Below are 17,651 nucleotides of genomic sequence, written 5' to 3'. Positions count from 1 at the left end.
TACCTCAAAAACACCAGAATGCTGTATTAAGTCTGGCCCATAGTCTTCTTTTGGGGGGGGGGCATTTGGGGGTAGAGAAGATCCTGGCACGGGTCCTGCGACAATTCTTCTGGCCGGAGTGTCAGCTGCAGTCTCCGTCCCCACTTGAGGGCACCTTTAGTACCCCTTCCCATCATAGAGGTCCCCTTCGAGCAAATAGCCATGGACCTAGTGTGACCCCTGGAGAAGACTGTCCAGGGCCACCAATATATACTTGTCTTTATGGATTTTGCTACTCGCTACCCAGAAGCCATCCCCCCGTGGAACATGGCCTCAAACGATAGCTAAAGAGTTGGTGGGGATCTTTGCCCGAGTGGGGCTACCAAAGGAGATATTAACAGACCAAGGTATCCCATTTATGTCAACGCTAATGAAGGACCTCTGTACGCTGCTCCATATACATACCCCGAGATCTTCAGTCTATCATCTGAAGATTGATGGGCTAGTAGAAAGGTTTAACTGAACCCTCAAGGCAATGATAAGAAAAGTGGCAAGTCAGGACGCGAAGGATTGGGACACCCTACTACCCTACCTTATGTTTGCAATCCAGGAGGTACTTCAGGCCTCAACTGGGTTTTCCCTCTTTGAATTATTATATGGATGCCACCCCTGTGGCATACTAGATATTGCAAAAGAAACCTGGGAAGAGGAACCCAATGAGGGGAGAAATATAATTGACCATGTGTTGCAGATGCGAGAACGGATAGCCCGGGTCACCCCATTGTACGGGAACATTTGGAAAAGGCGCAGGAGGCCCAGCGAACCCATTACAAGTGCCAGGCAAAAGTCTGACAGTTCCAACCAGGGGATCGTTGGTACTCATGGCAGAAAGCAAGATTTTGGCCCAATGGCAGGGGTCCGATGAGGTGGTTGAACCCATGGGGGAAGTAACCTACAAGGTGCGGTAGCCAGGACGCCGGAAACGAGAACAAATTTATCACATTAACCTCTTAAAGCCTTGTCACCAACAAGAGGCATGTGTAGTGGCCCAAGAGACCCCCATCCAGGGAAATAATATGCAGGAGCAGATCAGGATATCCACTGATCTGACACCAAACCAGAAGAAGAAGGTAACTGAGATGTTCAACCGATACCAGGACGTGTTTTCAACCAAACCAGGCCGGACCACCGAAGCATACCACCACATCATCACAGACCCTGGGGCAAAGGTAACTTTAAGGCCCTATCAGGCCCAGCAGCAAAAAGGGAGGAGATCAAGGCAGAGGTAAAGGATGTTGGAGCTGGCAGTCAAAGAGTCCCACAGTCAGTGGTCAAGCCCGATTGTGTTGGTGCCCAAACCCAATGGCACCACTAGGTTTTGTAATGACTTTTGCCGGCTGAATGAGATATCCAAATTCGATGCATACCCCATATCGATGAGTTAGTTGACTGCCTGAGCAATGCCCGATTTTTGACCACCCTTGATTTAACGAAGGGATACTGGAAGATTCCCCTTGCCAAAGATGTGAAAGAAAAGACGGCATTCTCTACAGATGATCTGTTTCAATATACTGTTCTTCCTTTTGGACTGCATGGGGCACCTGCCACTTTTCAGCGTCTTATGGACAAGCTCCTACAGCCCCATACCAGTTATGCAGTGGCATACCTGGAGGATGTGACTATTCACACCCCTGACTGGGAAACCCACTTAGGAAAGGTGGAAGCGGTTCTGGACACGCTAAGACAGGCTGGCCTCACAGCCAACCCAGCCAAGTGTGCTATAGGGCTAGCCGAGGCTAAATACCTTGGCTACATTGTAGGAAGGGGCATGGTCAAGCCCCAGCTAAACAATCTAGAGGCTAGCCAAAATTGGCTCCAGCCAAATCGGAAAAAGCAAGTCCGGGCATTTTTGGGTGTGGTGGGTTACTACCGAAGATTTATTCCCCATTTGCTACCAGAGCAAGTCCCCTGACAGACCTGATAAAAGCCCGGGGTCCAGACATGGTGAAGTGGACAGATGCCGCAGAGAAAGCATTCATGGATCTACGGACAGCCCTCTGCAGTAACCCTGTGCTTATAGCCCCAGACTTCAACAAAGAATTCATTTTACAACAGACGCATCTGAAGTAGGATTGGGAGCTGTCCTATCACAGATGGTTGGAGATGAAGAACACCCAATCCTCTACCTCAGCAGGAAACTTATCCCGAGAGAGCAGAAGTACGCCGTGGTTGAAAGAGAGTGCCTAGCTGTGAAATGGGCCATGGAAACACTACGTTATTACCTTCTGGGATGACAGTTTACCCTTGTGACCGACCATGTACCCCTCCAGTGGATGCAGCGAAATAAAGAAGAACACAAGGGTGACCAGATGGTTCCTGTCCCTACAACCTTTCCAATTCACCATATAACACCGGGCTGGAAGCCACCATGGCAATGCAGATGGCTTGTCACGAGTACACTGCCCGACGTCCCAAGTTGCCCTACCCTGTAGTGTTGAGCGGGAGGGAGAGGGGGGAATATGTGACAGGGTTGGGCCAGATGGCTACAGCAGGGTAATAGAAGGCAGATATATTAGCCCCAGGTTAAGTAGGTCCCTTTTCCCTGGGTAAGGTCACAGGGAAGGTTCCAGAACAATCAGGAACCTTCTGGAGACAATTAAGACAGACAGGCTGATTAGAACACCTGCAGCCAATCAAGAAGCTGCTAGAATCAATTAAGGCAGGCTAATCAGGGCACCTGGGTTTAAAAAAAAAAAGGAGGTCACTTCAGTTTGAGATGCACTAGGAGCTGAGAGTGAGAACGCATACTGTTGGAGGACTGAAGAGTACAAGCATCATCAGACACCAGGAGAAAGGTCCTATGGCGAGGATAAAAAAAGGTATCGGGAGGAGGCCATGGGGAAGTACCCCAGGGAGTTGTAGCTGTTGCACAGCTGTTCCAGGAAGCACTCTAGACAGCTGCATTCCACAGGGCCCTGGGCTGGAACCCGGAGTAGAGGGTGGGCCCAGGTTCCCCACAAACCTCCCAACTCCTGGTCAGACACAGGAGGAGTTGACCTGGACTGTGGGTTCACGAAAACGGCGAAACTGAGGGCTGCAGTGAAGCTCCAAGGCAAGCAAATCCGCCAATAAGCACAAGATCCACCAAGGTAGAGGAGGAACTTTGTTACACTAAGTTACAGGTGTGCAGAAATATTTAGAGCAGCAAAATGAAAAACCAGAGCCAGATCTCAGAGGTATTTCTGATCATCATTGCAAACATGCACATTTACAATCAGGAAAATTCAAAAGTAAATGCATTTTTAGAAAAAAAAAAAACTCAAAAACCTCTAACATCTGAAGTGTTCTAAAAGTGTACTCTTCAACTTAAAGTAGTTTTGTTTTTTTTAAGATGAGAATTAACTAGTTTACCTGCTAGGACCTGAATTTCCCCCGACATATTTGGGTCACTACTCATATACCAAGCAAGTTAAGCAATGCAGCTCTCTGCTCCACGTTAGATGTTAATGATGCAGTCAATTGCTGCAGGAGAAACTGAACTGCAGCAGAGTTCCAATGTGGTAAATAGTCTTTCAGTATACTGTTTATACATTTTTAATCTTACAGGTGTATTCTGTTAGTGATTTGGGACCTCAATCAGTTTTTCTACATTTTATTAAAAACGTTTCAGATAATCTTAAAAATGACTAATTTCACAGTATAGAGAGACGCATAATTACAGTTATATAGTGTACCTGCAGTTGGATCTCTGGACAAGGTATTATCCAAGGCACTAGTTATGGACTGGAAAAGATTCATTTTCTGGGTTTCTCCTGTATGAGAGAAACATTATTTAGCTATTTATCTGTTTAAAAACAAACAAAAAAAAAAACTTAGTAATAATTTAAATGAGTCAGCAGCCACTGAAGCCCTTAAAAGGAAAATGCTAATGAGGACCAAAAGGACTATTTTGCTGCGTAGACTTTAAATGGATGAGATGCAGTTTGGCACACTTTATAATCCCAGTAACTGCAATACTGATGACCAGTATTTCAGATCTCTTTCAAAAGTTACAAAACGATGACAGCAAATGCTGCAACTGCCTTCTGCCCTCCAGGTACAAGAGAACAGATGTAACTTTATAAGTTATAAAGACAATAAGCTTATGTAAAACTGTTTCCTTATGAAAAAATAACCATTTTGAGATAGTTACCCACTCTGTTAAAGTTTACCAAACTATGCCCAAATTTCATTCCATGGCCTTCTTTCCTACAGGATACCACAGCTAATAGACCCAGGATCCTCATTAACATAGAACATTCTGTAAGGGCGCAGAAGTAGCCTTACCCCCCCCCCCCCCACAGAGCCCATCCACCATCATCTGGATCCCCTGCAGAATCCCATTGTCCCTGCACCCTAACAAGCCCCTGTGCATCCAGATCTCCCACTGAGCTGCCTGCATCCAGATGCCCCACACAGAAATCTCTCATCCCACACTTGGATCCCCCAACACTAGGATCCTGCTAGGCTGAGCCTGTCCAGCCTCACCTGGCACAGAGAGGCAGGACCCCAGGGTGCTTCTGGGGCAGGCCCAGCCCTTGCACTATGTCAGGGTCAGGTGTAGCCTCATTGCTGAGTCCCTGTACTAGGGGAGGAGAGAGCTTCAGGGTGATCTCCCACCTCGACGCAGCCAGTGGCCTATGCTCCCCACTGCCATGCTTGAGCCACATTTATTTAATTTATTTACAAATAAAATTTGCAGAATTTTAAAATATTGTGTGCATAATTTTTAAGTTTTGAGCAAAAAATTCCTTCAGGAGTGAGACCTACAAGGAACTGATGATAACAATTCTTTAGCTGCTGAAACTTCCCCCTCAGAGTTATTACTGAATCTTTGCCCAGCTGTAGATGGGCCTGTCTTCTGAATGACAGTAAAATGGAGTTCCAGGCCATTCATGGTAGTAGTTGGAACCTTAATATCTTTAAAAATTCTAACTAATTGAGTTAATTTTAACTCTCTGAACAACCCATCACTTAAATTTAGTAAAGAGAGCTTTTCACTTCCTCTCAGATTGCTGTATAGGTTGCTGTACATGGCTAAAGACCTGTAGCATTCCAGCCCAGAGCTGGCGGCTCTGATCCCTATATATCCACAGTATTCGTTAGTTGTCATTCATAATACACTTTGTGATCGGAGGTTGGGGAAAATGCCATGGAAGCTCAAACCAGCAGGCATAGATGGAATGTCAATTTTTTATAAATTACAACTATACCAATCTCTTGCCCCTCCCCATACTAAGTTATTCACAGTATGACAACCCAGTCTTTCCAGAACTGGTGATGAGCAGCTGAGATTTGTTTATCGAGCTTCTGAATTATTCTCATCTGTTAGTAGTTTAATAGTGACTGTTTTGACCTATCTGAAAGGCTCCCTACTAACTCACTTCAAGAAGAGGGGAACCAATTGTACCCTTCGTATCTGAGATCTAGAACTAAGTGAAGGGAATGTAGTAGAGACTTTTTAAAATCTACTGTATGATGGCATATTCAACATCAGCATCACACAGTTCACTTTTACCACCTTCTATATGAATGCAAAGTCATACTGCATGTTTACTATGATTTAAATCAAGGAACCAAAAGTTTTCTATTCATCTAATTGCATCCATGGTATTCATTTTCAGGATACTTGCAGGTACTGAAAACTATACAGAGGTAACTTGTAAATTTTTACTGGACAGAAGTCTCCACTGAGGCAAAAACTTATCGCCAGCAGCGTGATATGTGCCCAGTGGATGAAAGAACGAGATAAATGCAATCTGTTGCTGAGACCAACACTAATCATTTAGGAGCTTACAGAGGTTCACTATTGTGGGCCCTCTCAGGAAGGTTAGTAGGAAGGGAAGGGGTCTCGTGTATACATACACATACACATACACACACACACCCATTAGAATTTCAGAGTTATGAAAACCGAAGTTACAAACTGACCAGTCAACCACACACCTTATTTGGAACTGGAAGTACACAATCAGGCAGCAGCAGAGACCCACCCCCCCCAAAAAAATTACAGTACAGTACTGGGATAAACATGAACTACTAAAAAAATAAAGGGAAAGCAGCATTTTTCTTCCACACAGTAAAAGTTTCAAAGCTGTATAAAGTCAATAGTCAGTTGTAAACTTTAGAAAGAACCATAACGTTTTGTTCAGACTTAAGAACATTTCAGCGTTATAAAACAACCTCCATTCCCGAGGTGTTTGTAACTCAGGTTCTACTGTACAAGCGGGGGTGGAGGGGTCAGAATGAATCTGACAACACTAGTCAGTTTCATAGCCACTGAAGAACATTATGGGCAGTAGTAGAGCTGACAAGAGTCATGTCAATTTTCATTCTGCATCTTCCTGGAAAAGATATGAGGAAAATCAGAGCCAAGAACTATTCTTTGTGGAGACTGTCTCAAAAGCCATGAGGAGGCTAGAAGAAATTAGGAAGATGCATGTCTGCTACACCACCTAACAAAAAACAAAATTCTGAAGTGATTATGGAAAAACCTATTATCTCTGTGACACTGTATCCTATATTCTTTAAACTCATATTATATGATTATGACATTATTAGAATATATTTTATGCAAGACTGGTCATGTAAGAAGTCATTGAAAAGGTTATGATTTGCTGAATATAATTATCTTATTTGTATGCATGCATCATTTTTATACTTGAAGTTGTGAATACTTACTAATCTGTATTTCAAAACATAGTTACACCTGAAAAACACCCAGTAGACAAGATGCTTTCATGCTAGATAGCTGGGTTGGGAAGGGCCTATTCAGGGCAATGAGCCATTAGGAAAAAACAATAGGACTTCCTAAAGATGGGGAAAAAAGGGTAGTAACAAATGGTCAGTTTTAAGATTGCAGAGAGGTAAATAATGGTGTCCCGAAGGGGTCTGTATGGAGTGCTATTCAACACATTAATAAAGATCTGGAAAAAGGGGTAAACAGTGAGGTGGCAAAATTTGCAGATGATAACTATCTTAAGTTTTGTAAGTCCCATGCAGACTGCAAAGAGTTACAAAGGGACCTCTCAAAACTGGGTGCATGGGCAACAAAATGGCAGACGAAATTCAATGTTCATAAATGAAAAGTAATGCACATTGGAAAACATAATCCCAACTATACATATAAAATGATGGGGTCTAAATTAGCTGTTAATAGTCAAGAAAGATCTTGGAGTCACTGTGGATGGTTCTCTGAAAAACATCCACTCAATGTGCAGCAGCAGTCAAAAAAGCTAACAAAATGCTGGGAATTTTTAAGATAGGGATAGATAATAAGACAGAAAATATATTGTCCCTATATAAAACCATGGTACGCCCACATCTGGAATACTACCATGTGGATGCATCTCAAAAAAAGAGAGATATTGGAATTGGAAAAGGTTCAGAAAAGAGCAACAAAAATTATTAGGGGTATCAAATGGCTTCCATATGAGGAGAGATTAATAAAAGACTGGGACTTTACAGCTTGGAAAAAGAGGCGACTAAGGGGGGGAATATGATAGAGGTCTATAAAATCATGACTGTGTGGAGAAAGTAAATAAGGAAGCATTATTTACTCCTTCTCATAACACGAGAACTAGGGGTCACCAAATGAAATTAATAGGCAGCAGGTTTCAAACAAACAAAAGGAAGTATTTCTTTACACAAGGCACAGTGAGTCTGTGGTACTCTTTGCCAGAGGATGTTGTGAAGGCCAAGACTAGAACACAGTTCCAAAAAAAAGAACTAGATAAATTCATGGAGGATAGACTCATCAATGGCTATTAGCCAGGATGGGCAGGCATGGTGCCCGTAGCCTTTGTTTGCCAGAAGCTGGGAATGTGCGACAGGGGATGGATCATTTGATTATCTGTTCTGTCCATTCCCTCCGGGGCACCTGGCATTGGCCACTATCAGAAGACCGGATAGTGGGCTAGATGGACCTTTGGTCTGACCAAGTATGACTGCTCTTATGTTCTTATGGCCTTAAGAGAAGCTCATCTCCTACCTGGGGAGCCTTCCTGAGAACACATCAGACAGCCTCTGAGTAATGGCTGTTATGACTCTACAAAGACATGTAATGAGATCACGTCTCTAGAATCCATCTTGGGATGTCAGGTGTTTTTCCAAGACCAATCCAGAGAACCAAGCTTGGAAACAAAGCATTCCCGCCATATGCATCTGGTGTTCTTCGGTCCCCACACGAGAAATACTTGAGGAACAAAGACTGAACTGGGGCAAGTGCTGGACCCAGGATAAAGGGATTTTTAGCCTGTGAATGGAACACCTGAGGATTCCAAGCTGTAAGCAAGTGCAGCTTGTCCCTTAAGAATCTGCAGACTGCTTGTATCACCTCTTTGGATATGAGCATCAGCTTCTTACCCTATCTATTTAGTATATTATGTTTAGTTTGAGTTTTTGTTCATTTGCTAGGTAATCTGCTTTGACCTGTTTGCTGTCACTTATAGTCACTTAAAATTTGTCTTCTGAAGTTAATAAACTTGTTTTTGCTTTATCTAAACCAGTGTGTGGGAATCATAGCTCAAGGACAAAAGGCTGTTGCATATTCCTCTCCATAGTGAGGGAGAGGGTGAATTTATGATCTTACGCTGTACGGTTCCCTGTTCAGCGCAAGACAGTATAATTTTGGGTTTATACTCCCAAGGGCTTTGCAGCTTGTCACAGCAGTACAGTGTAAAAGGGAGCCCAGGCTGGTGGGTCAGGGGGCTCAGTGGTACCCCAATTCCAGGTGGCAACCTGGGGAGAACCAGTCAGTCAGTCAGTCAGTCAGTCAGTCAATCTCTTCTGAATAGAGCCCTGACTGTTAGGCTGTCTGCAAACTTTTCCCACTGTTGGTAGCAACTCCACAACATGGAACTGAAGTGCTAAGTGTCTCCTGCCCAAATACCAGAATTTGCAGCTTCTCCAACATACACTGAAAATTTCTACAATTGCAGTGATGTGTCAAAATTCTGTGGCATATTAGAAATTTGAGGGCAATGTAAGATTAACTGAATATTACATGAAAATAATTGTATTTGGCATTCTCATCATTAATTCTACGCAAATGGCAAACTGAATCTGCCACAGAATTTATAGCTTGCTAGAACATGCTGCCAAACTTAGGGCCAGCCTGCCACAGAGTGCATGGGAATTTGGCTACTTTATAGCTAGGCTTGATTGGATCCAATTTAAATCAGTAGATGTCAATAAATATCAATTTCAGCTGACACACTGAAATAAACAACAACAAAAAAAACCCAAATCAGAACAGTCAGCATTAAATGCAGCCTCCGACAGCTTGTGCCTGCAGGGCATTGGCCCTACAGTAGCACAGACAGCCTTTTGCAGCCCAGCTCACTCACCAGCCGGGGTGGAGATGTTGTCAGGAGATGTTCAGCAGACACCCCCCAGGGCCAGGGGCTCATCTTTCTCCTTGCAGCCCCAGCTGGGGCTCTCTGCTCCACTGCCTCCCCCGCCCCTTTCCCCCAGCTGTCTTGGGCCCTTCAGCCTCACAGAAAGCCCCCTACAACTCCCACTGTCAGCACTACCCCAACAGGAACCCCACCGCAAACCTCTAACTTCCCATAACTGTAAAAATGAAAATTGGCAAAAATAAAAAATCATAATTAATCAAAATTGAAAAAAAAAATCAAATTCAGCCAAGCCTATTTACAGCAGAACCAACAAAAGATAATGGAGCTCCTCACCACTGGAGTCTCTCATTACTCTGTACAAACAGAAATATCTTCTCTACACCTTTTAAGTGATTTCCCCCCCTTCTTTACAGCAAAATTGGCTTCTGAACTTAAAATGCAATTATGTCACACATCTACATTTCCTGACCCTGAGTGAAAACAAGTTTTAACCCCAAAATGGCAATGAACAGCTGTTAGTGCTTTTCTACCTAAAAAGAAAAGCAGTACTTGTGGCACCTTAGAGACTAACTAATTTATTTGAGCATAAGCTTTCGTGAGCTACAGATGACTTCATCGGATGCATTCAGTGGAAAATACAGTGGGGAGATATATATATATATATATATATACACACATACACACACACACACAGAACATGAAACAATGGGTGTTACCATACACACTGTAAGGAGAGTTATCAGGTAAGTGAGCTATTGGCAGCGGGGGGGAGGAAAGGAAGAAAACCTTTTGTAGTGATAATCAAGGTGGGCCATTTCCAGCAGTTGACAAGAACATCTGAGGAACAATGCGGGGGGGGGGGGGGGAATAACATGGGGAAAGAGTTCTACTTTGTGTAATGACCCATCCATTCCCAGTCTCTATTCAAGCCTAAGTTAATTGTATCCAGTTTGCAAATTAATTCCAATTCAGCAGTCTCTCGTTGGAGTCTGTTTTTGAAGCTTTTTTGTTGAAGGATAGCCACTCTTAGGTCTGTGATCGAGTGACCAGAGAGATTGAAGTGTTCTCCAACTGGTTTTTGAATGTTATAATTCTTGACGTCTGATTTGTGTCCATTCATTCTTTTACATAGAGACTGTCCAATCTGACCAATGTATATGGCAGAGGAGCATTGCTGGCACATGATGGCATATATCACATGAAGCCCTCTACACCAACATTCCACACAAAGATGGGCTAAAGCCATCAGGAATAGTATCCCCAATAATGTCACGGCAAACCTAGTAGCTGAACTTTGTGACTTTGTCCTCACCCATAATTATTTCACATTTGGGGACAATGTATACCTTCAAATCAGCGGCACTGCGATGGGTACCCACATGGCCCCACAGTATGCCAACATTTTTATGGCTGACTTAGAACAATGCTTCCTCAGCTCTCGTCTCCTAATACCCCTACTCTACTTGTGCTACATTGATGACATCTTCATCATCTGGATCCATGGAAAAGAAACCCTTGAGGAATTCCACCAGGATTTCAACTATTTCCATCCCACCATCAACCTCAGCCTGGACCAGTCCACACAAGAGATCCACTTCCTGGACACTACGGTGTTAATATGCGATGGTCACATAAACACCACCCTATACCGAAACCTACTGACTGCTATTCCTACCTACATGCCTCCAGCTTTCACCCAGACCACACCACACAATCCATTGTCTACAGCCAAGCTCTACAATACAGCCGCATTTGCTCCAACCTCTCAGACACAGACACCTACAAGATCTCTATCATGCATTCCTACAACTACAATACACACCTGCTGAAGTGAAGAAACAGATTGACAGAGCCAGAAGAGTACCCAGAAGTCACCTACTACAGGACAGGCCCAACAAAGAAAATATCAGAACGCCACTAGCCATCACCTTCAGCCCACAACTAAAACCTCTCCAACGCATCATCAAGGATCTACAACCTATCCTGAAGGACGACCCATCACTCTCACAGATCTTGGGAGACAGGCCAGTCCTTGCTTACAGACAGCCCCCCAATCTGAAGCAAATACTCACCAGCAACCCCACACCACACAACAGAACCACTAACCCAGGAACCTATCCTTGCAACAAAGCCTATTGCCAACTCTCTCCACATATCTATTCACGGGACACCATCATAGGGCCTAATCACATCAGCCACACTATCAGAGGCTCGTTCACCTGCGCATCTACCAATATGATATATGCCATCATGTGCCAGCAATGTCCCTCTGCCATGTACATTGGTCAAACTGGACAGTCTCTATGTAAAAGAATAAATGGACACAAATCAGACGTCAAGAATTATAACGTTCAAAAACCAGTCGGAGAACACTACAATCTCTCTGGTCACTCGATTACAGACCTAAGAGTGGCTATCCCTCAACAAAAAAGCTTCAAAAACAGACTCCAACAAGAGACTGCTGAATTGGAATTAATTTGCAAACTGGATACAATTAACTTAGGCTTGAATAGAGACAGGGAAATAGTTCTACTCTGTGTAATGACCCATCCATTCCCAATGTTATTTCCCCCATCCCATCCCCCCCCCATTGTTCCTCTGACGTTCTTGTCAACTGCTGGAAGTGGTCCACCTTGATTATCACTATAAAAGATTTCTTCCTTTCCTCCTTCCCCCCTCCCCCCCCCGCTGCTAATAGCTCACTTACCTGATAACTCTCCTTACAGTGTGTATGGTAACACCCATGGTTTCATGTTCTCTGTGTGTGTATATATATATATAAATCTCCCCACTGTATTTTCCACTGAATGCATCCGACGAAGTGAGCTGTAGCTCACGAAAGTTTATGCTCAGATAAATTTGTTCGTCTCTAAGGTGCCACAAGTCCTCCTTTTCTTTTTGTGAATACAGACTAACACAGCTGCTACTCTGAAACCTGCTTTTCCACCTGGTGCCCAGCTGCAGATCCTTAGCAAAAAATCCAATCATGCCACCCGTCTTCAACTTTAGGTCATTTCAGGTGAGTGAGTTACTCTTCCAGCGTCCCCCACTGGGGTAATTTTGTCGCAAGGCTCGGCACGAGCCCAGCGGCTGGAAAGGAGGGATGGGGCGGGGGATCTCAGTCCCCCCTTTACAGAAAGGCCGTTTTCACGCTAACCGCAGAGAGCGCCTGCCCAGCTGGCGTCACCCACTCCAGGAGCTCCGACCCCAGGAGGCCGGCGGCCAAGAACTGCCGTTTACTGTTGGTCGGGAAAGTCTCCTGATTGTCAGCGCGCTCGTTGCTCGGGGGTGGGCTCGTGATTCAAGGGTAACAACACGCCCGCTCCGCGCTGCCTTGCCTGTCTGGGCCGCCGCCTGGGGACGTTTAACGGCTGCCCCGGGGGGTCTGACTGGGGGAGGGGCACGCCTGGGAAATCCAGCGCCCTTGCCCCCAGCCCCAACCACCGCGGGCGCTGACAGTGCGGCGGGCGGGGGAAGGGCGGCTCCCCTCAACGCCTGGGACCCCTCGGGACAAGCGGAGCCAGAGCAGGAGGCGCTGCGCCGGGAGCCCGACGCCCTCCGCCAGCCCCGCGCCGGGGCTGGGCGGCCCCTCTCCAGGGCCAGGCAGGCTGCAGGGGGCATAGGGGGCTGAGCCCGGCGCGGGCCCCCCCTCACCGTGCGCGCTGGGCTCCGCGTCAGGCTGGAACGTGAAATGCGCCGCGTGTCGCCGCGGCCCGGCGGCCAAGGGGAGCAGCCGGCCCCACACGCCGGCCCGCAGCTGCCCCGGGCTAGAGGCGAGCACCGCCCCCCGACGCAGCCCGAGCCCCGCCGCCGCCGCCATCATCTCCCCTAGGGTCAGGACTCAGGAAGCAAGTGTGACAGCCCCAGCACGTTGTAAAGAGGCCGGGTAGGCATGCGGCTTTCCTATTGGCTAGCAGGGCAACGTCCAACGGACCAATCAGAACCCACGGTGCTGTGGCGGGGGGGAGGCCGGAGGGAGAGTAGTCTCTACTACGCACGCGTATAAGCAAGGTCGTTGAGACTCGGCCCGCCGCGGCGGTGGAGGAGGAAAGCGTGAGGGGAGGGGCTGTGAATGGGTGGAGCTAGGCTGTTAGGGGCGTGGCTGCGCTGATAGAAAATGCGCGGAGGTGGGGCGACGTGAAGGAAGAGGAGGAGCGACGCGGGGCGGGGCTTTGCGCCGGCCACGTGGGGCACAGGGAAGGGTCTGGCGCGAGGCAGCGGCTTGCTGCACGGACTGCTCGCCCCCTGGGGAACCCAGGGAAGTGGTGGAGGCAGCAGGCTGCGTATCACAGGGAGAGGTAGTATTGCGCCAGGTGGGCAGGAGCTAGGTCAAAGCACAATCCTTGTGCCTTCCTTGGTGCTAGTCCTAGGATTGACCTGCTGGGCTTGTGGTGCTGCTCTCCTGGGGGAAAGGCCTGTTTCCAAGGCAGCACGTTGCTGCACAGATGTACTCAAGGCAAGCAACCAGTCCAAGTTGCTGCTCCCTGATGCTTCAGTTAGCCTTCAAAGCAGGGCAGCTGCGGGGCCAGGGGTAGGCTCCTTCCCCCTGAGTTTTGTGCCCTATCTGCTGGACCAGCCTTTCTTTCTGCTGCATGCTGGGGGGGGGAGGGGGTGGAGAAGGAGGATTCTGACAGATGGGAGCAAAACCAAGAAGGCCAGCTCTCTGAGACTCCAGCAAATGGTCCCAGGCTGTTGGGAAGGATGTCATGGTTGACTGCATGAAAAGCAACACGGCAGTCAGGAGGGATGAGAAAAGAGAATCTGAGTCAGATGAGAGGAGCTCACTTAATCCCCAATGGGTTAGTGCCCTGTGCTGGGTTTTAGAGCAATGGCTGCTGTGCAATTTTACATTTTTAACTGAAAACAATTTTCTTGTCATTTTTTTGTTCTCCATATGAGCAAAGGAAAAATGAGAAAGTGTTGTCTGAGTATCAGATGTGTTTATCCCTCAAATTCTTAGGGTTTCAACTGTATCCAAGCCAATTCCAGAAAAAGAACAGAAATTGCATCCGTAGAGTCCATAAAGTCAATGATTATTGTCAAGATTTGTATCATTCGCTAAGCACCATCTGTGTACTCAGCACTGTTCAGAATATGCAGAAAATATCCCTGAGCCAATGTGCAGCCCTGGATAAAAGGGCTCTAATATTTAACTATAGCTATTGAGCACATGTTAATATCTATGACTGGAGGCACTGATGGGAATATGTTTTATCTTATTAAGGACTAGAAGATTTGACCCTCCAACTTTCAAGAGGAAGAGCTGCCCATAACTCCTGTCCCTGTTTATTTTCCTTTCCTCCCTGCAGTGGCCTTGATATAGCTCAGAAGACTCAATTTTTTTTCTCTCTAAAATATGGAATTTTCCTGCTGTTTGGTTTTAAATATTCTCCTGTGAGAACTGCAACTTGATTACTGTAGTGTTGTGTTTAAGAGCCTTCTGGAAAGTAACTATCCTTTAAACAGAATGAAAGCAGTGTTGCCAACTCTCATGATTTTGTCATGAGTCTCATGATAATTATTCGCAAAAAGAAAAGGAGGACTTGTGGCACCTTAGAGACTAACAAATTTATTAGAGCATAAGCTTTCGTGAGCTACAGCTCACTTCATCGGATGCATTTGGTGGAAAAAACAGAGGGGCTCTGTTTTTTTTTTTCCACCAAATGCATCCGATGAAGTGAGCTGTAGCTCACGAAAGCTTATGCTCAAATAAATTTGTTAGTCTCTAAGGTGCCACAAGTACTCCTTTTCTTTTTGCAAATACAGACTAACACGGCTGCTACTCTGAAACATGATGATTATTGTTTTCCTTATAGCCACAGCTTCTGCAGTCAAATGGATATGTGATTATTTCAGCCTTCATTCTTAAAGAAAAAGTACGTTTCTAGCCCTCAGGGTTGTGAAGAAAGCTTCAAAATGTGACCCAGTGCACCCTAAAGGCTCAAAAAGCAGAAGGCAAATAAAAAGAACACCAAATCTATTTTACATAATCTTGTGATTTTTGGTGAGCCTGACTCTTGATTATTGAACATTTGGGGCTGGCAATACTATAAAGTGATTTGAAAGTGTCAGTTTCACTCCTGTTTTAAAGTCCATTTCTAGTCTATTATCTGTAGTATAGTAACACCTCTAAACTCCAGGCAGGTGCAGTATAAACTCACGGGGCTCTTACCTAGTATGATGTTTCCAAACATTAAATGATCTATTCCAAACTTGGAAAACTGCAAAAAATTAATTAGCCTAAATGATAGAAAGTAATAGATTTTTCTATAATTGTTTCAATTATTGTATTGAAGACTTAGTAACAAAGTAAGAATATACATTACAATTTTAAACCTAAGCAATGTCCCTAAGTGACTTGTCAGAGCATGTTAGTATTAGAGCTGAGTGGGTCTAATATTTATTTAAATTTCTTTCTTTATATAGGAATTAGATGCAGTGCTCCTGTCAACTAATTTCTAAATTATTTTCTGCCCCCCCCCCCCCAAAAAAGAGTTTTCAGCTGCCTAAGTAGCTCTGGGAATCATGGTTAAAGTTTCCTCTCCATATCAAAATCTGAAATGGTGCCCCTGGGCCGAGCCCATCACTGTATCCCAGAACCTATCTTCTCCCGTGCACCCCTCAGTTTGGCCAGGGCTGGAGCACCCATGGAAAAAAATTAGCGGGTGCTAATTAGTGGGGTGGGGGCTTGGAGGAAGGGTAGAGTGGGGATAGGCCTGCAGGGGGAGTCGAGCACCCTCGAGATAGAGAGGAAGTTGGTGCCTATGCTGACAGCTTCTTGCAGCCTGCTTGCAATCTTGAACAGCAGTTTCCAAACTGGGGAGTCGCAAGGTGATTATGTGGAGGTTACAAGCCCTGGGCCCAGCCATGCGTGGGACTCTCAGCCTTGAGTTCCTCCAACCGAGCTCCACTCCCAACCCTGCTCTGTCTTCAGCTCCTCTCCACCTCCAAAGAAAGGGTACCAAAATAGAAGTTGGCCCAGAGTGCTATTTTCCCTAAGGCGAGCCCTGGGACTGAGACAATATTAGAGGGCTTGATTATTCAGCAGCTAAAGAGATGTATTAAACCACAGACCAATGAAAACACTGAGATTGGAAGGAAAAAATTAAAAATTACTTTTTTTTAAAACAGTTAGACATGCAGGCGCATACTTTCTTCTGAAAATAATGGCTCTCTCAACTGCTAAAAAGTGAAAGTCTCTTGAGTATTACATTAAACACGGTTTTACCGGCATCTTACCTCTGGTATTGAAAACACGCTATGTGTTGTTTGCTGTGAAGTTTTGTTCTCTGAATCGATGAAATCATGCAAATTGCGGAGATATTTTGAAACTAAACATTCTGAGCATAAAGATAAAAACACAGAGAAGAAGCAACAAAGAAAGCCAGGCTTGATGCAGGTGGAAGTTTCTGGTAGCAAATATCATCAGCTGTGGAGGCTTCTTGTGCTATGTTGCTACGAATCACCCATACCAAGAAGCTACATACAAAAGAGGGAGGGATAGCTCAGTGGTTTGAGTATTAGCCTGCTAAACCCAGGGTTGTGAGTTCAATCCTTGAGGGGGCCATTTAGGGATCTGGGGAAAAAATTGGGAATTGGTCCTGCTTTGAGCAGGGGGTTCGACTAGATGATCTCCTGAGGTCCCTTCCAACCCTGATATTCTATGAATAGGGGAGGAGCTTATTCTGACAGTGTGCAAAGATATTGTGTCGCTTATGCTCGGCAATGATACTGCTAGAAACCTTAATATGCTTTCTATGGCAAACGACACTGTGAAACGCAGGATATGTGAGATGTCTTAAGATATCAAAGAACAAATTGTGCATGAAATTAAACATTTTGCTTTCAGTATGTTCAGCCTGCAGCTTGATGAAACTACTGATATTACTAACTGTGGACAAGCGGCAAAGAGTCCTGTGGCACCTTATAGACTAACAGGCGTATTGGAGTATGAGCTTTCGTGGGTGAATACCCACTTCGCGGATGCATGTAGTGGAAATGTCCAGAAGCAGGTATAAATATGCAAGCAAGAATCAGGTGAGGGATAACGAAGTTAGTTCAATCAGGGAGGATGAGGCCCTCTTCTAGCAGTTGAGGTAGGAAGGAGGGAGGAGAAACACCAAGGAAGGAGAAACTGCTTTTGTAGTTGGCTAGCCATTCACAGTCTTTGTTTAATCCTGAGCTGATGGTGTCAAATTTGCAAATGAACTGAAGCTCAGGAGTTTCTCTGAAGTTTGTTCCTGAAGTTTTTTTGCTGCAGGATGGCTACGTTTA

General features: G+C 45.3%; 1 protein-coding gene across 6 annotated transcripts in view; it reads right to left on the bottom strand.

Moving 5' to 3' along the window:
* The window catches only part of BCKDHB (branched chain keto acid dehydrogenase E1 subunit beta), a 321,362-nt gene extending 308,074 nt beyond the window's left edge, over positions 1-13,288 (bottom strand). For 3 of the 6 annotated variants that reach the window (XM_043510556.1, XM_038397169.2, XM_043510557.1), the window contains exons 1-2: positions 13,032-13,269; positions 3,714-3,791 (exon numbers count right to left, since the gene is read on the bottom strand). In XM_043510556.1, coding sequence (XP_043366491.1) covers positions 3,714-3,791; positions 13,032-13,200 — 247 coding nt within the window. In that variant the 5' untranslated portion in view covers positions 13,201-13,269. Of the gene's footprint in view, positions 1-3,713; positions 3,792-13,031 lie in introns of all 6 variants that reach the window. The other 3 variants (XM_043510555.1, XM_043510554.1, XM_038397167.2) reach the window with 3 other exon arrangements.
* Positions 13,289-17,651: the final 4,363 nt, after the last annotated feature.

Source organism: Dermochelys coriacea, chromosome 3 (genome assembly GCF_009764565.3).
Source record: "Dermochelys coriacea isolate rDerCor1 chromosome 3, rDerCor1.pri.v4, whole genome shotgun sequence".
In the NCBI taxonomy this organism is placed as follows: Eukaryota; Metazoa; Chordata; order Testudines; family Dermochelyidae; genus Dermochelys; species Dermochelys coriacea.
This window is presented reverse-complemented; position numbering and strand designations above follow the sequence as displayed.